We start from the raw sequence: 23,371 nt of genomic DNA on the forward strand, positions 1-23,371 counted from the left end.
TTGAGATCCACCAGATGGCTGGACGTGCTGAGAAGCTCCGCTGATTCCGATGGGAGCGATGCAGGGCGAAGGCAACGGGCCGGGAATGATGGAGTGATCAGTCGGCCTCCTTAAGTGGATCGTTACTGCGCTGCTGAGATTCTGCACACTAACACAGTGCCCTCACCCAAGGACACACATCGTGGGATTAGTTTGCACATAATCTTTTTAAATCAAAGACCCAGGGGGATCACGGCCCACATCGTAGAAAAAGAGAAAAACTATTTTATGAAAATTCATAAGGATTTAATATTCCAGTATAGTGCACAATCAGGTCAACAGAACTGTGTGATACAAGTAACCAGTCAGAAATTGTTTCTAAAGTATTGCTGAAAATGGGTGAAGTAGGTTCTCTATGAGATTTTTAATTAAACCCAATTTTCCTGCTTGTAAAACAAACACAAGTCACATATTGAAGCTTTGTTTTTTCAAACACAAAATGTAAAAATCTATGTAAAGGTATACTTCTGCTGACAGAGGTTCAGGTCACGTAACAAGGCACATGTTTTACATCCAAAATGAGACATTACAGAGGCAACCTTTACATCCCTAAGTCTAAGCTGACCGTCTAGCATGATAAATGGTAGCAAATACATTTTCATTAGTTTTCTTGTCAGGTTCTTCCCAAAAGGCATTTTGAGAGGATGGCAGAGAAAGAAAAAAAAAAGTCAAATCATATTTATCTTACACCTGGAGTCTGGCACCAGGAACACAGTCTTAAAGCAAAACACCCACCAGTAACACAGAGGTGTACGTTTTCTTCACAGAATTACTGTAAATAATGAATACTATAAATAATAGTCACAGATATGCTGTTTTCACCTGTACATAACTCAACTGAACATACCGCCCAGCTTAGTCATTTTTAATCATCACAGCATTTATATTTCCTAATGTATGTTGTAGTACAGACAGTGAACAAGCACCCAAAAATCAGACATCTGAGTGTGTCCCTCCCATGCCTACTTGGGGTGTGTTTGGTGCGGCTTACGGGACACACTCTCACTCTTCTCAGGTCTCCAGGGCAGCTGAAGCCCACTGCAGGCGGTCGCCCCAGTCCGCCAGTCTTAACGGAAGCCTCTCAGGCCGATGGCTCCGTCCCTGTATTGGGTTTGGGGGGAAAAAAATCCCAGTTAAAACTTAAATTTAAGATTTAGGAGGTTCATTTATCCATCTCATACATTCATCCTCGGGCGCCAAAATGGTGCAGAATGTTTCTGGCGGAACGAGGATCAGAGATTTCTAACCCTAAACCAGGGGTGGCCAATCTTATCCGCAAAGGGTCGGTGTGTATGCGGGTTTTTGCTGCAACTCCGTAATTAGATTACTAAACCTGCATACACACCGGCCCTTTGCGGGTAAGATTGGCCCCCCCTACTATAAACCATAAAGGGTTCTGTGGGGGCCACTGATTAAGGTGCGTTTAAATGGAGGTTCTGTTTCAAGTACACCGCTCCCTGAACAAAGCCAACAAACAAGTCTCACGATTTTTCAAGAAGGCAGGACCATTCACACCCAGAAAAACACCCCGACAGCCCAGTCCAGGGGAACTGAACTATTACCCACCTGCTAAATATCTGAGAGGTCCTGCCTTTTTATACTGAGTGAAAGCCCTCAGTAATTGTGCACGAACATGTGAATAATGTGAAGATAGCTGACACTGCCAGACCAGAGCATCAACCCGAGTCACACTACGGGAAGTACAGACACACACACACACACACACAGACACACACACGGCCTGCTGTGGGAAGGTACGTGCCCCCGCCCCCCGCTGCCCGTGACCCGCCAGGCTGCCCCGTGAGGAGGTGCATACATTAAGCGCGTCACACACAAACCCAATGCCCGCTTTCAGAAACTGAACAGCTGTTACATTATATGACGTGAGGAAGTCAGGCCTGTGAGCAGAAGAGGCTGATCTGAAGAAACGGGCAGGAAAAGAAAACAGGAAATTCCACAATTCCTGAGAGGAACGTTGAATCTACTGAGGAATTCCCCCGATAGCCAAACAAGCCTGTATGCTGCAACCATCAAAGCTGTTCATCGTATTTAATAGGCTGGGTTATTAGGGTGGAGCAGATGCTGTTCTCGGGAACCATTTTCCCTCCTACTGCCGTCTCTAATGCCAAATACACTTATTTATTACCTGGTTATTGCCGTTCTAACTTCTAGAGAACATACATACAGCCTCACCAGTTTCAAACCGGGTTTTATGGCAAATTCATCTCTGGGTGTTTATGCCTCGACGTAATAACAAAACCTGCGTCTCCACTCACTCTTCATCTGTCCGGTCAAAGGCTGGAGAGAGTCCGTCAAGGTTTCTGAGGTCACTCGACAGAGAGTCCATATCCTGCTCGAAGCGTCTGAGGAAGTGGAGAGAGAGAGAGAGAAAGAGAGATGCGTCCAGTGAACTTCTCATAAGACATGCTGAGATGTGAAATTTTCACTGAATGTGTCCACATTCCCCCCTAATGTTACAGCTTCGTACCTCCTGTGGTTTTGGGCCTCAAGAGAAGCGTACGGGCTGCTCCGAGCCACCACCCTCACTAGCTGTCTCCTGGAGAACATCGAGCCCCCATCCTGCTGGCCCACGGTGCGGATGAGTCGGGGCACCTTCTTGGTGGCTGATTTAGGGGTGCGCTGGGTGACCCGTTTTGGGGTCACAGTTGGGGGGCCCACGACAGAGCCGTTCCGAAGGCCGCTGGGAGACTTACTGGGTGTCACCACCAGACGCTCCCTGCGCCCCACCCGTTTCTTCTGAAGCTTCTGTGGGGGGTGGGAGGGAGGGACATTTTACCACGGAAAGAAACGGAATCACGCAGCTTGAATATGTATGAATGTATATGTAAAAAAGGAATTTCTATTACTTCCTTTGCGTTTATAAAACAAAAACAGGTTAATCTGCATCTTAAATGTAAACTACGGCAGACATCAATGATGAATGCTGGCGTGATTTTGCGCGGACCTGGCAGACGCTTCCGAAGGAGTTACAGGCGCTGCGTGTGAGCAGGCGGACGGCGCTCGGCTTTCGGCTGTCCTGCGCCGGCTCCCAGCTGCGCTTCTCATCCGTGTTTGATCGCACCGGCTTCAGGGGCAGGCGTTTCCGCAGGGACATCCGCAGCGAGTTCAGGGATGAGCCGGAGCGGAGCTTTTTGAAGCGGTCCGGGGCTTCGGGGGACGCGTCCCCATCCGACTCGCTGAGGAGCATGTGGGCTCTCCAGCCGCCGACAGCCCTCGCAACGCCCTGCACCGACGACATGCCGATCACCTACGGAGAAAGTCTAACATTAAATTCTGCATCTCATCACAAAATTAAATTAACCCACGGATACATTATGAAACAATGCAGGTATGATTGGTATCCAAAGCATTTAACAGACTAACAGCCATATGCTGGCCGGGCTGCCGATTTGCCCTCACGCCATCAAGCAGGGCAAAAGTCCCGCAGAACTGATTTATTGTTCCTGGGAAACACTTTGAATGATACAAAATGCATAAAATTAACCGTCGAATAACAGTAATTTTTCTAATACAATATTCATTCCGATTAACGCTTTTTACGTACCTCAAATCCCTCTGCATCCAAAAATGAAAAAGGAGTGAAAATTAACTTTAATGTAAACTTCACTATTTGAATTCCCCCCCGGTTGGCTCCTCCCCGTGTTCGGGTGCTGATTGGCTGTGCAGATCCATGGCCGCTCATGATTGGTCCTTTCTATTATCGTTATGTAGCGGTCCATCTCCAGTGTCCTGCAATGCTGACGTCATTCTGCATCGTGTTACTGTGCAGTCAATCCCATAACTGGTATAATCTATACCAGGGGTCACCAACCTTTTTGAAACTGAGAGCTACTTCACGGGTACTGAGCCATACGAAGGGCTACCAGTTTGAAACGCCCTCCCAAACTTATCTAATCTTCTCTAAACTAAATGTATAATAAATATGTTTTAAATCATTTTTATATATATATATTGTCATTTTCAAATCTATATAAATGCAAATGTGATTAAAGAAGAATAGCAACAGGATAAAATAAAATTTTAAGTGGTGAGTTGTGCTATTTTTAGAACAGGCCCCAGGGCGACTCGTGGTCCTTGAGGTCATCCTAGTGCCCGCGGGCACCATGTTGGTGACCCCTGATCTATACAATGCAACCCTGTAGTTAGAAGATGGAAGGATGATATGTGTTATACACAATATGTAGTGATGACGTGTTTTTATTTTAGGGTCACTCGATATCGCTGATCCGTTTATTTAAATGTCCCAAGGGCGTAGATTTGCGTAGGGACATGTAATTACCAATAGTGTGGTAGTACCGTGTGTGTTTTGGAGGCTGGGGAGTTCGGGGCTGATTTGGTCCCTACCAGTGTTGAAACTAAACTTACGTCCTTGAAATGTCCAGTCGGAGAAACGTTTGGTAATCTTCATTAGCACAGTGACATCAGTGTCCTCAAACGTCCAGATAGAGCTATAGTACTAACACTATTTCCATCCGTCTGCTAACCGCTTATCCTGGGCAGGGTTACAGGGCAATAAACACATGAACCTATACGTGAGGTGGCCGCGGGGCACGCAGGCTGCCCTCCCTGCTTGACTCTGCCTATCACGTACAGTAGCTGTATGTTTGTCCATCAGCAGTCAGGAAACCTGCTCCGGGATGTTTGTGTGTTCGGCTGCTGCTCAAACTCGCACGGCAAGCTGAGGCAGATCTCGAAACCTCTTTAGATCTCACCACGTTACCACTGTCGGCGCAAGTTTTCTGACATCTGGGAATGAAGTTTGCTGTTAACTTTGTAAGAAATAACATTGGCGGGGGCGGGTGCTTGAATTTACCGAACTTTTCGGTCAGCTGGTATATGCTTCACAGGTGTGGCAGATCCACGGGCTGATGGCAATGCAGCGATGTCTCCACACTGTAAGATTTCTGAAAGTTTAGTATCTGGTTGCGAAGGCTCTGTAGTCTGCACCTCAGCATGGATCTTTGTGCTTATAAATATTGAATAGCTTATTTATATATATGGACTGAACGTGTTCATAATCCAGAGAACAAATGTGAAGCTCCGCAGTCCAGGTGCAGGTGAGGGGGTACTGAAGTCCTATGGTTCCCATGGCAACAACTATTGCACCATCACCCTTTCGTGGGTGGCAGGTGAGGGTGACGCAGCAATAACAGCTGACATATGCTGCCTGCTGTGCACAGCATGGATCCCGTGTTCCAGATGGATCTCCTGTCTCGTTATAGCGCCCCCTCCAGGAGAAGCTGTGTTTATCAATCCCCAACCAGTTTAACACACTTGCCAGTAGTCACTTTAATGCCCCCCTTTGGCTCAAACTAGGCCCTGAGTAATTCCATCTGGTTTTATAAGGTCGTTTCTCTCATCACTACCACATCCATGATTACCCGAGCCGTGGCTCTCAATCCAGGTCCTGACAGGTTACAGTCTTGCAAGGACACAGAGCATCAGCGCCGAGAGCAAATCGGAAAGATACAAATATGATTGCGTTTTGTTTTTGAACACAAGGAAAGAAAGTAGGATTATAAATACGTTACTGAAAAGAAACTATTAATTTTTGTAACCATACATTCAATTAAAGAATTGATTACAATCAAATTAAATGTTCAATTACGCTTTTTGTTTGAGTGCCTTGGGGCACTTAATTGCACATCTCGTTAATTAGCACGAAGGCTGCTTTGCTTTGATCGTTTGCTTAAAGGGCACAGAGTAACCAAATTAATCTTGGCTGAATAAATGGCCCCCACCCAGCAAGATTCGCTGGCAAAGGATGTCGTTGTAGCCGATATTTCGACTTACCGGCAAATGCCGGCAACATAAATATTAAACAAAACCGCTATATCAAAGGTAATTCATTGAGCGCTTGGAGGGAACTAACCGTCTTTCCTGAGGACTCGCGGCAAATGGATTATATAGCCTAGTACTAAAAATGAAAAATTAATCATCAATATCCATGGAATGTAGAATTACTGAATTTCTACAGTTACGCTTTAATTATTAGTTGATTTATTCATGGAACATGAGCCGGTCATTTTGTGTCCTAATACTGGCTTTAAACACGGACGAGCTACGTTATGACGATCCAGCCAGTCTTTCAGGTCTATCTCTGGACGCCTCCTGGTTATTGATTCTAGTCTCACCCCAGGCCGGAGTGTAAAGACCTTGCGAGTATCCTAGTCTTTATTGGATTTCTTCACGTTATGTTCTGCCTGAACTGCCCCGAGTGCCTCACCGTCTCCTGTAAACCCGAACGGAAAATCGACTATTTCTATTTCTTCTCCGTTTTTTTGTGGAAAGATTAAAGTCGTGTCCTTATACCGAAGTGAACATTTTAAGTGAACGTTTATTTTCTATGACATTTAAGACCTCATTTTCTGGATTTTTTTCCCGTAACACTGAGACTTTTCAAACTGCGCTGTTATCCTTCAAATCTTACTCTTTTGGAAGAGCTGTAAGACTATGCTTTCGCACTGCATTATTATGCAATAATTTCTGGTAGGAGACCAGTTCGTGTCTAAGGACCAGCTCCTACGGACAACATATGGAACAACTGCGACATCTGGCGGTAAATAATGATTTGATGTGAGTGAAAGAATCTCTTAACTCCTTTCGATTTTTTGCAAAAGTACAGGTACATTGGAATTTGTCTCTTTGCCCACCCCGTCTTGCTCTGCATAGCTTGGGGGTCACAGTGCAGGGTCAGGCAATGTGTGGCACCCCTCGAGCTGGGGGTTAAGGCCCCTGCTCAAGGACCCACAGATAAGTGACAATTTTGCCAAGGCTGGGGCTCAAACAGGTGATTTTTCTGAACACAGACACAGAGGCTTAGGCCGCTAAGCCACTCTCCACCCCCAGGTTTGACTTTGTCCGTTTTTTGTGATAAAATTCTTAAGGACAGTTCTAAGGTTCGTAAATCAGAAATGTCAGTCATTTCATTTCTCACGAAACAAGTTTTTAGAGTCATAACTGACATTTATAAATATAAATTTGTAGCCACAGCTGTCGACAAGGTCAAACTGGCTTTGCAAGGACACGTTATTTGAGGTGCAAGTATGTGATTTGCTAATAAGCTCTGCTGCTTTAAGCAGAAATACTCACATTCTCATTTTAAGTAGGCTTTTCATGCTGCCAAATTCCAGCTACTGAACAAAAGAATTCATTAGTCAAGACTAAGAAACAGCATTTTTGGCTTGACTTCTAGTACACCGGTGCAGGGTGAGGGGGTGTTAAAGGACCTGAGAAATGCTGACAGAGTGGGATCACTCAGAATTTATCTTTCCAAAACAGAGCAACCTCAGATGAACCACTTTCACAAAAATCTGTTTCAGACAAAGGTCCAGGCTGGGCAGAAAATGGCTGTGCTGGGACACTGCGTCACATTCACTGGAGAAGATAACAGGCCACATGTCCTGTGCAGACCCACTGGGAAGGAGATGCAGGGTCTAGCAGACAGTTAGGTCACCAAGTGAAAAGATAACTAGCGTGTTACACGTTAGAACATGGGGACCTACTTACATTGTGGAGGGAGGCCACTTACTGAACAAGAATGTAAGTGCAAAGGTTGGTTAAATCTAACTGATGTTAATGTTTGACCTTTTATTCTAAATGTACAGTATTGATATATGGACCGGAACTTTTCCATAAGTCATAAGACTCTGCACTTTCACATGTCACATGACACTGCATTTTCCTAATAAATGTGGTGATTTCAATTATAGTTTTTATCAAATGTCATTCCCTGGTACCAGATTGATTCTTCATTACGTAACAAAAAAAAGCACAGGCTGATGATTGAGACTGTATGTCCCTTTGCATGTCATATTTGGAGGCTTCCATGAATGATGCTACATCATATAAATTCTGCAGATTCAGCCTTTTGTCACGTCTTTGCATTATCATGATACATGTCCCGTCGCTCGAAACCTGTCTTTTGCTTCCAGGAGACCGGAACTTCACAGGCCTGTCAATAAACATGCAAGCGTGGACGAGCGAAGACTGTTTCTGTGTGTTTTGTAACATTAGCTTACCCTTTAATCAGTCACGGGACTGAATGTAAGGTCAAAGGTCGTCAGTCGAGGATCTAGTGCAGGGTTTTGACGTTATCTTCCAAATGATTATAAGAATGATTAAAAGCACAGGATGGAGTGTCCATCTTCGCGTGGGTCTGAGATTAGCCGGACATGAGGACGGGCTGCCGGCCCCGGCTTCTGGGAGTTCAGAGACGGAGCAGAGAGGCGTGAAGTTGGGTGGAGTGATGAGTCGCGTGCCGCCTCCTTTAATGAATAATCGCCTTAATGTTTGGCTGGGGGAGGCACAGCCCTGCACTGCACAGGCACCCTCCGCGGGACCGACATGAGCAGCAGCGCACAGACCCCAGATGCGGACTGGCCCCCAGGGACCGCGCGGAGGAGCGACCGGCTGTTCCGCTGGCGCTGGGCAAGGCGCTGGGTACCCCTGCTCTACCGTGAGGAATTTTACGAAGTTCTGTGCCTCACTGGACCCCTGGTAAAGTTTAGCCGTGCCTTCCTCACTCTGAGAGCGGGAGAGAGAGACTTTCAGCAACGCGGAGAGTGTGCTTGCTGGTTTCCTCTTCCTCATTCAACATGAATTGCTCAGTTTAGGTCACTGTTTGCTTCTCCTGATATTCCAGCTGTTTAACATTCAGTTATTCAAAGTCAACTTTATTTAATTGTCATTGTGTTCATGCACCACAAAATGAGGCTATTTAGAGGAGATTAAGATCCTACGAGCCCAGTATACCCCAGGCCAGGACCAGTTAAGCGTTAAGCGGTCAATCATGTGATTCGACATGAACGACCTTATTGACGTGAGCTGAATGATCTTCTGACCCCCACTTGTGTGACGTCTGTTGTGTCTGGAGGGTCCATACAGCCATTCCCCGTGATCCTCCCGAACTCCACCCTGGGCGTCCCTCGTCCCCCGCCACTCCAGCACCCCACAGCATCCGCACATATCGCTGCAGATGGTCTGTTTTCTCAAATGCACTCACTCTTTTCCTAGCTGATATCCCGGATCCTTCATTTCCTGCTCTCATTTGTCATCACATTATTCTGTGGTCGTCTGGGGAACACAGAGCTGGCTGGCTATGCCCTGGCCTCAGCGGTGAGTCCCCCCCCCACCCCCCCACTGTGTCCTCATTTTCCTGCCTGTTTCTCACAGTGTGATTTTTGGGAGGCCCCAGCATAGAATGATCCAAAGCCTTGATGAAATACTAATGTTTCTTTTTTTTCCCAGACCATTAATGTCACTACTGCAGCGACGGGAGGCGGCCTCGCCCTGGCTTGTGACACGCTGGTGTCTCAGGTACCGGTGTTTCTCTGTGGTTGGCTCATGGTACCAGGCCTGAGTTAGCGTAGCTCATGTGCTAGGCCTGGGTTAGCTTAGCTCAGAGACCTGCGATTACTACTCACCACTATCTCCCTCTGTCAACCCCAGACTTACGGGGGGAAGAATCTGAAGCGCGTGGGGGAGGTGCTACAGCGCAGCATCCTGATCCTGCTGCTCTTCTGCCTCCCGTGCTGGAGCCTGCTCATCAACACTGAGTCCATCCTCCTCCGCCTGTGGCAGGACCCCCAGGTGGCCCGGTGAGTGACTGAGGCCCAGTGTCCAGCCGTAAGTTGTCAAACGTGGGGACCCCGGGGGTACTCTTTCCATAATTTTTTCTGTTGAGTCATCAAATTCTTGACTCAAGTCCAAGTCGAGCTGTGGGTTATGTAACTTGAGTCCCTATCTATGTCACTTTTTTTTAGTGATTAAGACTTGCTTCAGCAAAAACCCACCACAGTATGTTATAGATTAAGTCCTTCATAGACAGAGAGAGGTTGAAAAGAGAGTATCCACTCCATCAAATTTGTCCTCACACAGTTTTTATGTCCGTGTATATGCAGGAAGTGATTCATATTTCCAACAAACTATCTCAGGAGACCTTGCATTCAGCCAAATTAAAATACAGACAGCAGCAAATTAATATACCCAAAAATTATAAAAATTAACATTATGGTATCCAGAGGGGGACTATAACCTCAAGGCTTCTCGAATCATAGGGTCTAAGTCAGGTCCAAGTCTTAAGTCATCTGCCCGTCTTGCCAAGTCGAGTCACAAGTCATCAAATTTGTGAAATGAATTCCAGTCGAGTTGTGAGTCAGTGATTCGAGTCCCCACCTCTGCAGCTGCCTGAGGCTTTTTCTCTTGATTCTCTCTGTATTAATACACATTCAGGTACACCCAGCTGTACATGATTGCGTTCCTGCCTGCAGTACCGGTGAGTCCATATGAGATAGGTTTAGCTTCAGAAGAAATGGGCCTTGTCTTCCAACAGGCTGTATTTTGGTTCAGTGATACTCTCTCTCTCTCTCTCTCTCTGCAGGCATTGTTCCTCCATCAGTTACAGGTCTCTTACCTCCAGAATCAGGTAAATGAGCTCCTACAGCCACCACTAATCATAATGCTTCAACAGTAAACTGTTTAGCAAACACAAAAGCAATCCTAGGAAGATGGGAGAAAATGTACAGGAGTGTCTGTTTTTCAGTCATATTTGAAAAAGACAAAAAGAAAATGAGATCCTGACAGTGTATTGATGGAACATGCTGAATCCAGGAATGAGAAATCGGCTTGAGAATCCCATGGGGGCTTGAGTCCCGGATATTAATCTCATGGGAGCCTTAGAGAAGTCTTACGAAACGGCCTTGGGGGCTGTTAGACGTCAGCCTCTTCATTCTTTATTGACCTTTACCTTGCATCAAAATGTTGTTTTAGGATAAATTATTCAGGGAAGAAGGTACTTTACTGAGCTCTTGATTGAAATTCAGTCTTGGCTGAAAAATGTAAATTGTTACCTGTGGTATTTCCCCTTCCAGGACATGAATTCAATTAAGCCACTAAAATCATTTGGATCACAGCGTGTTTATGGGCCACGACAGTCCCCCTTATGCAGAGATAATGTCAACACTTATGCTCCGATGATGTTTGTGTGCTCAGGGTATAATCCTGCCGCAGATGTATACTGCCGCAGCTGCAAACGTCCTCAACGTGGCAACGAACTACATCCTGCTGATCTGGCTGGACTTGGGAGTGAAGTTAGTGCTTTCTCTTACTTCCATTTATTCTGCAAACTATTAACATGCACTTACATGATGTGTGGCTTCCACTTACAACCAGTAGGTGGTGCTGTGGTTAAGGGCCAGATCCTGAGTTCTGCAGCCATATGATTTTGCTTTGAAAGAAATTGTTTCCTGAATATCCAGACATAGAAATGGACCTTTGAGTATAGGATTAGGTAAATGAAATTCTGCAATAGAAGTTTTCAGAAGGGGACACACGTGAGCAAACTGCAGTTATGAGCTGTAACAGTAGGAGTGGTTCATCTGTGTGACAGGGGCTCGGCCGCGGCCAACAGCCTGTCTCAGATCTACATCTGCCTCCTGTTGTTCCTCTACATCCGCTGGAAGCAGCTGCACAGGAAGACATGGGCAGGTGAGCAGACTGCACTCGGCACACACAGACACTGACTCTGACACGTCCAGCCACCCGCCTGTTTCTATGGGCTGATAGGTATGTGTCACATGACCTCTTAGCGGCCAATAGGGTGAAATGGTCACCAGGTAATTTACCTCCAAATGGTGTGGCTGAGGAGGCCTGATACGTTCGTAAACATCGACGTTTTCATCTCACTCGTGCCTGAAAGAAATATTCACTTAGAAAACTGAACTCAGGAGGCAGCCGCTTCGGAAACGACTCCTCCAGCTCCTGCAGCGTATCTCCATCGGTTGCAAAACTGCGGCGGACCCCACTGGGCACCATCCCGCTAACCCCTGTCCCTCGAACCCCCCTCCCAGGCTGGTCCAGTGCCGCATTGCAGGAGTGGGGTGCCTACATGAGGCTGGCCCTCCCCAGCACACTTATGCTCTGCTTTGAATGGTGGCTCTACGAGATTGGAGGATTTCTGGCAGGTAGGGAGGAAGGAGCCCTGAGGTCAAAGGTCAAAGGGCATGTTGTCTTCCCAAGCTGTCCTCAGGCCAGTCAGATTTAATTGACCAACATTACATCATAGTCTTGACTGGAAAGCCAGCATCACTGCAAAACACATGACTGTGTCTCTTCCTTCGCTCTTTCTATCACAAGGCATGCTGGGAGAGCTGGATGTGGCAGCCCAGCACATTGTCATCACCCTGGCGTTCGTCACCTACATGGTACGTCTGTTAGCACTGCCGCTAACGCTAATGCCCAGATCACAGTGAAGCCACATTTCCTAAAGGGTGTGTTCCGAAATGCTGCCGAATTCTAGCTTTGCTGCAGAGGTACTTTTACGTCCCTGAGCAGGGGTCGAGTTGGGGGGCACATTTTGAGTGCAGAGGGACTGGGCCATGTTGACACCAGACATCTCATTTACCTTTATCTCTGACTGAGAAATGGAGAGTATCTGGAGACCATTTCATGCAGATTTGATGAGGATAAAGAGAATCTTTGTTCTCAGAGGCATTCCAGTGAAGCAGCTGGCAGTTGTGTCATCAGTTTCGTGCATGTTGCCCCTGCAGTTCCCGCTGGGCGTCCAAGTTGCTGCCTGCTTCCGAGTGGGGAATTCACTGGGCGCCGGTGACACCGCGAGGGCCATCGTCACCAGCAAAGTGTCCCTGATTCTGGCGGGTGAGGAGCAACACTCTCTCTGCCCCCATGCTCCTCCTGCTTCCCACTCACATCCCGCTCACATCTCGCTCACATCCCGCACACATCCGGCAATTACGCGCCCCTATCTATGCTGCTCCATTCAATTTCACAGCAGATCCATTCATCTGCTTGGGCCCATTTAACTTCCAGGGTCTCTGCTGAAAGGGAAATCGGAAGCTCTGGTAACGGGGGTTCAATTTGCAGCCGGTCTAAATCTTCACCTTTGTAAGATTGAAGCCTTTTCTGAGTGTTTCTGTCTGCAAGAAACTCATAATCATAGACTTCATATGAGGAATCAAGGCGATATGCATTTGTTTTTCTAACAAATTCCTGCTGTCATCTACATTTTTGCTAGTAGATGTTTTTCTTCCTTTGAAACGTTTTTTCCTTCGACTTTCCCCAGGCATCTTCGCGGTGTTTGAGGGTATCATCCTGGGCTCAACAAAATCAGTGATCGGCTTCATTTTTACTGCAGACAAGTACGTTTGGTGACTTCACTGTAAACTATTAAAATTATGTAAGTTTGAAGTGAATGAAATATGTCCTAATGTTTGTATTGTAACTGGTCCTGTAATGTGTCTGTCTGTGTGTCTGTCTGTCCATCTTTGTGTCTGTGTGTCTGTCTTTTTGTGTGTATGTGTGTCTGTGTCTGTCTATCTGTTTTCCTGTCTGCCTGCCTACCTGTCTGTCTGTCTGTCTACTTTCAGGGCCATTGTGGAGCTGGTCTCTCAGATTTTAAGTGTCTACGTGATCCTGCAGTTTTTCGATGGCCTTGTGGTAGGGAATAGTTTTTATTATTGTCTTCATTTTATATTTCAAACCCCTTCAGTTAGCATCTAAGTGTAGCTCATTCATATAGTTTTCCTTTTCTTATTTGCTTAAACAGATGTAAAAATGTTACATATTTCTTATAGTAAAAACAATGTGAAATATAATACATATCGGCATAATCTCTTGTCAAAGTATTTTTGGTAAACATAAATAAAATTTAGATGAGAAATATTTGAAGGAATACATTTGAGCTTTGTGCTTAAATATAAAACAAAAAGCTCTCACCCAAGGTTTTGGTTAAATCTGAAGTTAATCCCCCCCGGGCTCCTTTTTGCTTGTTCATACTGTTTATAATTGATTTCCCCCCCCCCCACACACACACACACACACTGGCGTCCTGCATCATATCTGAGAGAGATGAGAAATATCCTGTTATGGAGATGAACCAGTATAGCATGTAACCTCTGGGATCATTACACTGTAACCCCTGAACTTTAACCCTGCCCTGTGGAACATTATTCATTACAGTGTAACCCCTGACCTTTAACCCTGCCCTGTGGGACATTATTCATTACAGTGTAACCCCTGACCTTTTACCCTGCCCTGTGGGACATTATTCATTACAGTGTAACCCCTGACCTTTAACCCTGCCCTGTGGGACATTATTCATTACAGTGTAACCCCTGACCTTTAACCCTGCCCTGTGGGACATTATTCATTACAGTGTAACCCCTGACCTTTAACCCTGCCCTGTGGGACATTATTCATTACAGTGTAACCCCTGACCTTTAACCCTGCCCTGTGGGATATTATTCATTACAGTGTAACCCCTGACCTTTAAACCTGCCCTGTGGGACATTGTTCATTACAGTGTAACCCCTGACCTTTAACCCTGCCCTGTGGGACATTATTCATTACAGTGTAACCCCTGACCTTTTACCCTGCCCTGTGGGACATTATTCATTACAGTGTAACCCCTGACCTTTTACCCTGCCCTGTGGGACATTATTCATTACAGTGTAACCCCTGACCTTTTACCCTGCCCTGTGGGACATTATTCATTACAGTGTAACCCCTGACCTTTAACCCTGCCCTGTGGGATGTATGTGGGTTCTGTCCTCAGTGTGTTAGTTTAGGTATCATCCTGGGGACTGGGAAGCAGAAAATAGCAGCAGGGGCCAATCTCATTGCTTACTACTGCATCGGTCTGCCGCTGGGCGTCTCCCTCATGTTCAAGGCCGGCCTCCGAGTGCCTGGTACGCCCCACCCTTCGTCTCTCACTGAGCCGTCAATAAAGCCACCTGCATACTGCTTTAACTTTTAGAAACCTGCACACACATCCTCCATCATGTTCAGTAGGGCATGTTTAGGAGAGCATGTTTGTTCTCAGGTTCTGAGCCTTTGACAGCAGCAGAACCTCCAGAGGGGTTTGGGGGGCATCTGTGACCCCTCTTCCCTATGACCCCTCTTCCCTGTGATCACCTCTTCCCTATGACCCCTCTTCCCTGTGACCCCTCTTCCCCATGACTACTTCTTCCCTGTGACCCCTCTTCCCTGTGATCACCTCTTCCCTGTGACCCCTCTTCCCCATGACTTCCTCTTTCCTGTGACCCCCTCTTCCCTGTGACCCCTCTTCCCCATGACCTCCTCTTCCCTGTGACCTCCATTCCCTGTGACCCCTCTTCCCATGACCTCCTTTTCCTCATGACCCCATCTTTTCTGTGACCCCTCTTCCCCATGACTTCCTCTTCCCTGTGACCCCCTCCTCCCTGTGACCCCTCTTCCCCGGGACCTCCCTTCCCTCTGACCCCTGTTCCCTATGACCTCCCACAGGCATGTGGCTGGGACTGCTCATCTGTGTCATCCTGTTGTCCAGTTTTTTTATCTTTGTTCTCATCTTCAAGTTCAACTGGGTGAAAATCACAGAGGAGGTAGGACACCCCGGACTCCTCCCCCTCTGACCTCAGGGTGTCAGTTGACACACAACTGGATCCAACGTGTCATTTTATACAAACTTTGTGAGAAAAGCCAGATTGGCCACTCTCTTTGTCTTCAGGCCAAGGTGCGTGCTGGGAAAAATGTTGGAAATAGGAGCATGGACAGGAGGCTGGCCGACGGCGTAATCCAAGACAGCCGTACTATCCCTGAAGACGGCCACACGGTGAGGAATGCCCCCCTTTCTGACCTCTTACAGTGAGGTCACTCCCTGAAGCGTGCAGTGTGCACACTTACCTATGTGCTTTTACCTTCAGACACTGTCAGCGACACCTGCGAGCCACACAAATGGCTACATCGCTGTGAGGAACCAGGAGCAGGGCGTGGCAACGGTGGGGCCAGAGGACGGGAGCCCTGCAGTCCTCCTCTCTGTCCCTCAGCTGCTTTTCCGCAGGGGTTTGACTCTGCTGGCTGCCCTCCTGATACTCGCTGCTGGGCTGACCGTCCATCTCACAGTGCCAGTCCCACTGCTGCTCCTGGAGAGCAATCTCACCCTGGCAGTAGATAACACCTCCGCTCCCACCGTGCTACTGAGCCCCACAATGTTTACGTAGAGCAGGACTTACTGCCGGCGCCCTCTGGTGGACAGAATTCACAGTGCAGACACACACTTCATAGAAGCATAACTTCACACCAGTCCAGGAATTCATGTCAATAAATTGAATGACTCAGAGATGTGTCAGTTTTAAATTTGAAGTGCGCTATATTTAGTCCTTCTACATTTTTATGGTTTTATCTAATTGCTGTATTGTTGTTAATCACATAATTATTACTGCCAGAAGATACCATGGCTTTGTGCCTGTTAAAATCGATTGGACCGTCATTGTACCTCATACAGTAATTTTTCCTGATTTTAAACAATGTGTTTTTGAATAATTGAACCATTCGTCATGTGTCAGGTGCCGTTTGATTATACCTTAGCTCATCTTAATTGTAGGGTATCATCCGCTCGCAAAGAAGCCTTCCTATTCCCTGCATTCTCTGCTTGGTTTGTTATGTGCAAAACACAGGAAAACTGAGGCAAACAGCTTTTGAGCTTCCAAATGCTGCCTCTGGCTTTTCCCTCATTAAAGTTCTCTGAGAGGATAAACCCTCACACTTTATTTTAACTCAGATACCATTTCCAGTAGATTATGAATAAAATCCAAAGGCATGTAATTATCATATATGTCCTCCAGGCTGGACAGTCAACATGATCATTCTGTGACATCACAAAAGCAAAGATTGAAGGCCATTAATGTTTTTCTTGTTAGAAGGAACAGGTCATTAAAAACTCACCGGTTAAACTGAGTTAGAGAATAGATGACAAAGTGCTTAAAAAGCAGTGCGAGCGGGTGGGAGGAGGAGTAGTGGCAACGCCATTTCCGTCCATGCGGCCGGGGCATCGGACAGGTATGTATTCCCTGCCAGACCCCACCCTATTTAATTCAGTGCCAACCTAAGTGGGGGGCCCAGAATTTCTAGGTGTTCCCCTCCTCTAGCAGTTATTCACGGCCCACTGGCCAACCACTAGCTTACCCTGATCCATCCAATCACCTTGAGGCATTTAGAAAGGGTTACCTGAGTTTGGCATGTTCTCCTTAACCATTGGCTTTTGGTCTGGGTTGGAACTTCTTAGGGTTTGTGTTTAGTGTTCAGGTGGTGCTTTGTGTAGTAGCTGGTCTACATGGCTCCTTTAAGACCCTCAGACAGCACCTCCCCCACTAAGTTTGACATCAGGTAAGACATCAGTACACCACCTGCACATGGAACAGTCTATGTCACTGAGGTGAGCAGCACAATTTAACATCCAACTGAACCCAACAGCATGGCTTGCTGGCCAAGTGGGTCAGTCCCCTGTGTTAAAGACCTGTGTCCTCAGCTTAGGGAACCACATTCCCGGCGGCGACCTCATATCTGTAGTGTGCTGATTATTGCTAAAATTACACTTATTGTCAAATTGTGGAAACACTCCCAGATTGCAGAACTTTATTCCCACAAATTTGGCCACTAGCATACATGCATGTGTCTTCTAACCATTTATCCTGGGCAGGGTCACTGGGCAGCGCAGTATGCCAGCACAGAAATGCCAGTTCACTGTAGGCCTTATACACTGTAAGCCATCCAGAGGCACCATTCAGCCTAACTGTGTGTCTTTGGCCTGTGCGAGAAAACCTTCCCAATAAACATGGAGCAGAAGCTTTAAACCCCCAAAGCTGGAAATGTGAGATGACGCCAGGGGTCACTGCGCCCCATGCATTTCATTCTAAAACTGAAGTAGTAATTAATGATCTGCTCATTACTGGGATTAACCAAAACTGTGAGGAGCGTCACTACAGGCACCTACCAGCATATTCTTACAGACAACTGCAGCAAATATCATCATACAGTTACAGGCACTGTACATGCACTGCTATCACATGCACTGCTATCACATGCACTGCTATCACATGCTACTATTACCCAGTTAGCAAATCCCTGAGCTAGCAGCCTCCCGTTTACACTGGGCGGTCTGGGCTTGTTATCCACTCGAGAATGCACTTGGTGCAGAAACAAAGTAATCACAGCCCACTGCTGTCACCCTGATTGGTTTTCCCATCATCTTCCTAATACTCGGCTGATGAGAGAGAGCATTTAATTAGCAATTCACATCCTCCAAAAACAAGTGCCTGCCGTGGATGCTCATTGTGTAGCAGTAAATGCAATCACATCATTATTCCTAAATGATTTATTTCGGTTGCCGTCTAACAAGTGTGTTTTCTCTGCAATCACCCTAGTTCCATTATACCAAGGAGCTAAACATTTCGCATCATCCCAGGATTCTGATAGGATCACGGCGAACTTGAGCTTGCTTTAATATTTCTGTTTTTGTCTGTTTGCTAGTTTCCCCTGCCTGTCCCTGAGGGCAGCGCACAATATTGATGAGGACAGAATGTGTGCAGACGCCAAGCATAAACTCACCGTGTGGGAAAGTGCATAATTGTGGATTTCACGAGAACAGTGTGAAGCAATTGTAAACGAATGTAAGCAAAGACCAAAAGAAGAGGTAAATGCATTGTGTTCTGATAGTTCTTCATAAGACACAAGCAACCAAAATGTTCATCTCATATATCCAGACAGCATGATCTGTGCTAAAAGTGTACAGCAGGAAAAACAGAAACGTAATCTGCTAGGGTGTGTTTGGAGCCCACTTGAGGTTTTTGTAAGTAGCATCAGTAAGGTATTTCCCATAACCACCAAGTAAATGTTCTATAGCTATCGCACTGTGGGCGCACTGGTGCCTCTGAGGCTAGGGATCTGTACCAGCAATCGGAAGGTTGCTGGTTTGAATCCTGTGAATGCCAGGAGTAATCTTACTCTGTTTGGGCCCTTGAGCAAGGCCCTTAACCTGCAGTTGCTTCGTCCTGCGTATGACATTAATCTACATCCAGCCCTGCAAGGAGGTCCTCCAACTTCCAGGGAAATTTGGGGGTTGGTGGCAGGATTGGCCCTCCAGCAATCAGGAAAAAAAACTCACCTGAGGTATCACCCACTGCACGGCTTTACTGAGTTTGTTCTGTGGTGGGTACAACAGCACACGCTCCTTACCCCTCTCTCATCATGCTCTTATTAGGTTCCATCCTAATAAAATCTAAGAGCAGCAGCCATGTCACAAAGCCAACTGGACAGAAACTACACATTTTTATTTTACAGAGAAATTGAAAAACAACAAAACAGGCAATTTAACTTTCAAACAAATTATAAGAGGATCTGTCTGTCCGTAACCTCCATGCTCCCTCCGGTTCTTCACTCTTTCCTCTCCACACATTGGGGGAAAAAAAAAAAAATCAGAAAAATGGGAAAGAGGGAGGATTACCCTCCAATGTAAATCAGTCAGACTGCTTTATCCCACCCCTGCTGGTCACATGTCAGCTTGCATTGGCTTAACCCTGTGTGGTTGGCATCACAGGGCCCCACCCACCACATGTTTCAAGGCTTCTTTCCTCCCACCCTAAAGGGGCGTGGTCTTTCACTTGGAGGCGGTGCCACTGTGCTGCTGCTGCTGCTGCTGCTCCGCCAAGGCCTGCTGCAGCCGCATGCGCTTGCGTGAGTAATGCTGCCAGTGCAGGAGCTGCTGCTCGTCTATGAATTTGGCACACTGAGCGTTCACCAGCTCCTTGCGGAAGTGTTCGTATTGCAGCAATTCCAACATGTGCAGACTCTGGGGGTACCTGTTGGTGATGCAGAGAGATGGCAGAACACTTAAGTACATGCTATTAAAGAATCAGCTCAATTCCAGAACATTATGTGATGAACGCTACTTACTTCAGGTACTTGGCGTATTCAGGGTCCTTCCAGTACAGGAGATACTTAAGGTAGTTCACAAATGGCTTCTCTCGCAGGTATCCCCGCTGTGCTAAAACTGAAAAGAAAACAAAAAACACAATTTAAAAACTCAGTCAGAAAAAATTAGAGAAAATGCATGGCACTGATGACAGAGCGTATTTTGTGGACCGTTCCTTACTCAATGCCAAATGATGGCAGTAATTTTCCAGATGTGAACAGCAGCCCAAAAGTCTACAATTTTAACTAATCAGACTTAGCAGCAGTTTGACCAGAGGCGGACATTTCAGGTTCAGGAAGTACAAGTCCAGGCCAACGCTTTGTTTCAACCATCCAGTTGAACATAAAGAGTCACAGACAGAGTACTTAACTGGGCGGTTGAAACAAAATCTTGGTCTGGATTTTTACTGTCTGGTCCAGAAATGTCTACCTCTAGGTGTGACCAACAAACAGGTGGACAGATCGACGAAGCGTTATACGTACAGTTGAGGTAATTGGGATTGGCGAGACACTGGACGAACTCGAGCTCCGACTGGAAGCGGGTCTTCGCCTGCTCTTCTGTACGAGGGAGACAGTGACGGTCACAAACATCATACATGTATGAATACTTGCAGCAGGCAAAAACCCTTTTAGTCACATAGTCTACAAGGCAATCCTTGGAGTTCATTGCCAGGTATCGCGGACCACTGAGGTTCAAACGCAAACAGATAATTATGACAGATAATAACACAAACCTGTTTCCATTACCCCGGCCATGGAAAGCAACTTTGTAGTGGATAGTCAATTACAAAAAATGATTCCAAAAGGTTATGGAAAAATTACCGAATGCTGAAGATAGGTAATTGGTGTGATCAGACTATTCAAAATACAGGATTAAAGACCATAACAAAAGAGAATGATCATCTACACCACCATTTTCCCGGAAAAATAAACTATCAGTGTAGAGCGGCGTTTTGGGAAGCGGGGACTTGATTGGATAGAACGCGGCGCACGGTGTCTTGTGATTGGTCTCGTGAAACGTGATTTCGAATGCAATCTCTCGCGATACCCTGTAAATGCCACGAGACTTTTCGCAGGTCGCATGTGTTTCCATGTGTGGCCATCAGGTGGAGACTGTCGATTGCTGATTTTGATGGACGTGCGGCGCACACAAAATACTCGCGCATCTGAAGTTGTGGTAAGAACTTGGAGTAGCATGACAAACCTGTCCGGGATCTACAATAATATGTAATTTCATCCATTTTCCCTAGTGGCAAAATTCAATTCACTAGGAAGCGCGGGAAGCCGTCTACGTGATCTTTTCGGGATGCGCTCTTAAACAAATTCTGGAAGCAAGCCCATGTTTGTGTTGATTTTTTTTACATGTTATTAATCTAATTAGCCAAAAGTTGGTGGAATGATGAGAAAGGGGAAAACAAAATTCATATTATTTAAAAAATATATCAATATATCAGTAAATATATCGATAGTGAGTAAGCCTTGTTGGAAATTGGTAACGTTTGTGTCCACTGTACAAGCATGCGGGTGAGTCCTAATACAGCTCATTTCATTCTGGGTCAGAACACCCAGCCAGACATGAACTTTTCATTCTATTCACAGGATGTACTGATGAGGTCTTCCACGGGGAGTAATTTTTCATGGCTTTCCTTTGTTGCTTTGTCATAAGGTCGATTGTTATCTAAGGTTGTTACCGTTTTGCTCTTACAAGTCTGCATATATCACTGGAGTAATTCAGGTGAAGCACATTCTCAGGGTTAGGGTGGCTAGCTCTCTATGTTGTAGCCACTATAGATCCGGAAAAGTGAAATCTGTTTCTGGGAAGAACATGTGTGTAACACCTGATGCAGTCATATGTCACAAAATATTTTAAAATGCTCACCAGACACTACATCCTGAAGCAATTGGATAGTTGGGTAGATCGTGACCCATATTTTTCACAAACTGCAACAGGCAGAACACTGTAATCACTTTTGTTAAGACACTTAAATGCTTAAACACTCGGTGACATAGGAGATAATGTGCGTGTATCTATTCCTGTGGGGCAATGGCTATTCTGACTAGCATGACAGGGCAGGGAGCGGCTTCATAATTACTTATTTCTCCCTCTGTGGGGACACCGGGTGCCAGTGAGCGAGCTGTCATGCTCACCACAGCTCCTCCGTATCTCATGCAGGCTGTGATTGTATCACTATACCAAAACAGGTTGTGTGGGCAAACTCAAGGGGAGGTATCCCACCCATTGTCATCCAGCCTTCCCCTTGTCCTGCATTTCCTCTTTGATGGACGATAACCCAGTTATGGCCTGCAGAGAGTTAGAACATTTTAGAGGTGTGAGATGGCCATCAGTGCTGTGAACACCCAGAACACTTTAAGAACAGAGAAATGGATACACAGATCCATGTTCTGAATGTGTGATCCGGAGGTAGAATAAGAGATAAGTCTGAGCTGGCTGTTGACGAAGGCTTGTCATGACGTCTTGAGTGTATGATTGCAGGCTGTGTTTGGACCACAGGGAGGGTGTGTTGTGCCCTAACATCCCCAAGACCAACTGAAGAAGGGTTTAAAGTCTTAGTGACCACTTGGTGTCAGATCATCTTGTGAGGCAACACTCTGAACCAAATAGACGATGACTGGGTGGCATTTCCTGGGCTTGAGTTCTGACCTCTACGGTTGTGTCACTCCTGCACGCCGACACAGGGTCAAGCCACAGGCAGCTGGGGAAAGACTGCCGTGGTTCTTTGGTATAATGTAAGTTTAGTCATAAGTGTCCAGGGATTGTCAGCAGAATTTCGCGTTGGGAAATACTGTGCAACTCAATGCCACATCTCTACAAACAACTTATTTCCTTAATCAAACTAAATCTTGGGGTAATTTAGTTGTATTTAGTCATGCTTTGCCAACTTGTAAATATGTATTTCATTTCGTGCACCACATGTTCCTTGTGGGGGTGGGGGTGGGGGTGGGGGGGTCGCTAAGTCGCTGGTACTTCAGAAGGTGTTGCCCTTGGCAGCAGCCTGTGTCCCCTAAAGGTTTGACCTGCATTGAGGAGAAATTACAATATTTCCTTCTTAACTTGTAACAGATTTGTAACAAATTGTACCAACTGCAACAAGATAATCTGTAAGGACATTTTATTTAAAGGTTTAATTACAAAGTTGTTAGATAAATATGCATACAGTATGTGCAATTTAGTTACTTAAGACAACCATTTATTCTCTCATTTGTTTTGAATATTGAAAGGTGAAGTTCCAGCAGTAACGGGTTCCTTTATAATGGGCAATTGTATGACAAGAGAATTGAACTTAAAATATAGCCTTAAGGTGGAGAGAAACTACATCAATGAAATTCAGACTGAAATTACAATAGTGAGTTTTTGGTGTTGTCCTTTCTCCTTTGGGCTTAGGTGTAACCCGGTGTAGTTTGCAGTGCACAGACCCATTTTGGATATGGGTGTGATTGTAAGGGCAGTCGCTGCAGGGGAGGGAAGTCAGCTGCCCTTAGACTGTACGTCCGTAAAAGGACAGGCTGCACTAATTATGTGATCACTAGTACCTCATGTTTTTAT

General features: G+C 46.0%; 3 protein-coding genes across 6 annotated transcripts; 1 reads left to right on the top strand and 2 right to left on the bottom strand.

The window, feature by feature from the left end:
• Positions 1 to 263: 263 nt before the first annotated feature.
• Positions 264 to 3,693, bottom strand: LOC111847159 (uncharacterized). 2 transcript variants are annotated; one of them, XM_023818120.1, is made up of 5 exons: positions 3,605 to 3,693; positions 3,005 to 3,307; positions 2,528 to 2,805; positions 2,316 to 2,402; positions 264 to 1,140 (listed from the first exon to the last, which is right to left on the bottom strand). In XM_023818120.1, exons 2-5 carry the CDS (start codon positions 3,296 to 3,298, stop codon positions 1,107 to 1,109), a joined length of 693 nt encoding a protein of 230 aa, XP_023673888.1. In that variant the 5' UTR covers positions 3,299 to 3,307; positions 3,605 to 3,693; the 3' UTR covers positions 264 to 1,106. The 2 variants fall into 2 exon arrangements, with proteins under 2 accessions (XP_023673888.1, XP_023673887.1); XM_023818119.1 differs by lacking the exon at positions 3,605 to 3,693 and adding an exon at positions 3,424 to 3,515.
• Positions 3,694 to 8,211: 4,518 nt separating this feature from the next.
• On the top strand, positions 8,212 to 16,390 carry slc47a4 (solute carrier family 47 member 4). 3 transcript variants are annotated; one of them, XM_023818038.2, is made up of 17 exons: positions 8,212 to 8,559; positions 9,076 to 9,177; positions 9,310 to 9,378; positions 9,511 to 9,659; positions 10,294 to 10,336; positions 10,442 to 10,486; positions 11,071 to 11,150; positions 11,450 to 11,547; positions 11,910 to 12,023; positions 12,196 to 12,263; positions 12,609 to 12,717; positions 13,142 to 13,217; positions 13,446 to 13,515; positions 14,633 to 14,765; positions 15,343 to 15,440; positions 15,566 to 15,670; positions 15,762 to 16,390. In XM_023818038.2, exons 1-17 carry the CDS (start codon positions 8,407 to 8,409, stop codon positions 16,056 to 16,058), a joined length of 1,809 nt encoding a protein of 602 aa, XP_023673806.2. In that variant the 5' UTR covers positions 8,212 to 8,406; the 3' UTR covers positions 16,059 to 16,390. The 3 variants fall into 3 exon arrangements, with proteins under 3 accessions (XP_023673806.2, XP_023673807.2, XP_023673805.2); XM_023818037.2 differs by having other exon boundaries at positions 8,213 to 8,559; positions 11,053 to 11,150; XM_023818039.2 differs by lacking the exons at positions 14,633 to 14,765; positions 15,343 to 15,440 and having other exon boundaries at positions 11,053 to 11,150.
• A 2,755-nt stretch (positions 16,391 to 19,145) lies between these two features.
• On the bottom strand, positions 19,146 to 20,767 carry med31 (mediator complex subunit 31). The gene is made up of 4 exons (XM_023818133.2): positions 20,541 to 20,767; positions 20,290 to 20,364; positions 19,789 to 19,885; positions 19,146 to 19,694 (listed from the first exon to the last, which is right to left on the bottom strand). Exons 1-4 carry the CDS (start codon positions 20,560 to 20,562, stop codon positions 19,493 to 19,495), a joined length of 396 nt encoding a protein of 131 aa, XP_023673901.1. The 5' UTR covers positions 20,563 to 20,767; the 3' UTR covers positions 19,146 to 19,492.
• Between the last annotated feature and the right edge of the window lie 2,604 nt (positions 20,768 to 23,371).

This window comes from Paramormyrops kingsleyae, chromosome 17, assembly GCF_048594095.1.
Source record: "Paramormyrops kingsleyae isolate MSU_618 chromosome 17, PKINGS_0.4, whole genome shotgun sequence".
Lineage (NCBI taxonomy): Eukaryota > Metazoa > Chordata > Actinopteri > Osteoglossiformes > Mormyridae > Paramormyrops > Paramormyrops kingsleyae.

Coding starts and splice junctions, on each gene's coding strand:
- LOC111847159 (XM_023818119.1), bottom strand. Junction 2,806..3,004: donor CCTTCGGAAGCGTCTGCCAG/GTCCGCGCAAAA, acceptor CACCCCCCACAG/AAGCTTCAGAAGAAACGGGT. Junction 1,141..2,315: donor TTTGACCGGACAGATGAAGA/GTGAGTGGAGAC, acceptor AACCCAATACAG/GGACGGAGCCATCGGCCTGA.
- slc47a4 (XM_023818037.2), top strand. CDS start 8,407: ATGAGCAGCAGCGCACAGACCCCAGATGCGGACTGGCCCCCAGGGACC. Junction 9,178..9,309: donor GCTATGCCCTGGCCTCAGCG/GTGAGTCCCCCC, acceptor TTTTTTTCCCAG/ACCATTAATGTCACTACTGC. Junction 15,441..15,565: donor GGGTGAAAATCACAGAGGAG/GTAGGACACCCC, acceptor CTTTGTCTTCAG/GCCAAGGTGCGTGCTGGGAA.
- med31 (XM_023818133.2), bottom strand. CDS start 20,562: ATGGCCGGGGTAATGGAAACAG. Junction 20,365..20,540: donor GGCCGGGGTAATGGAAACAG/GTTTGTGTTATT, acceptor TCCCTCGTACAG/AAGAGCAGGCGAAGACCCGC. Junction 19,695..19,788: donor GAATACGCCAAGTACCTGAA/GTAAGTAGCGTT, acceptor CATCACCAACAG/GTACCCCCAGAGTCTGCACA.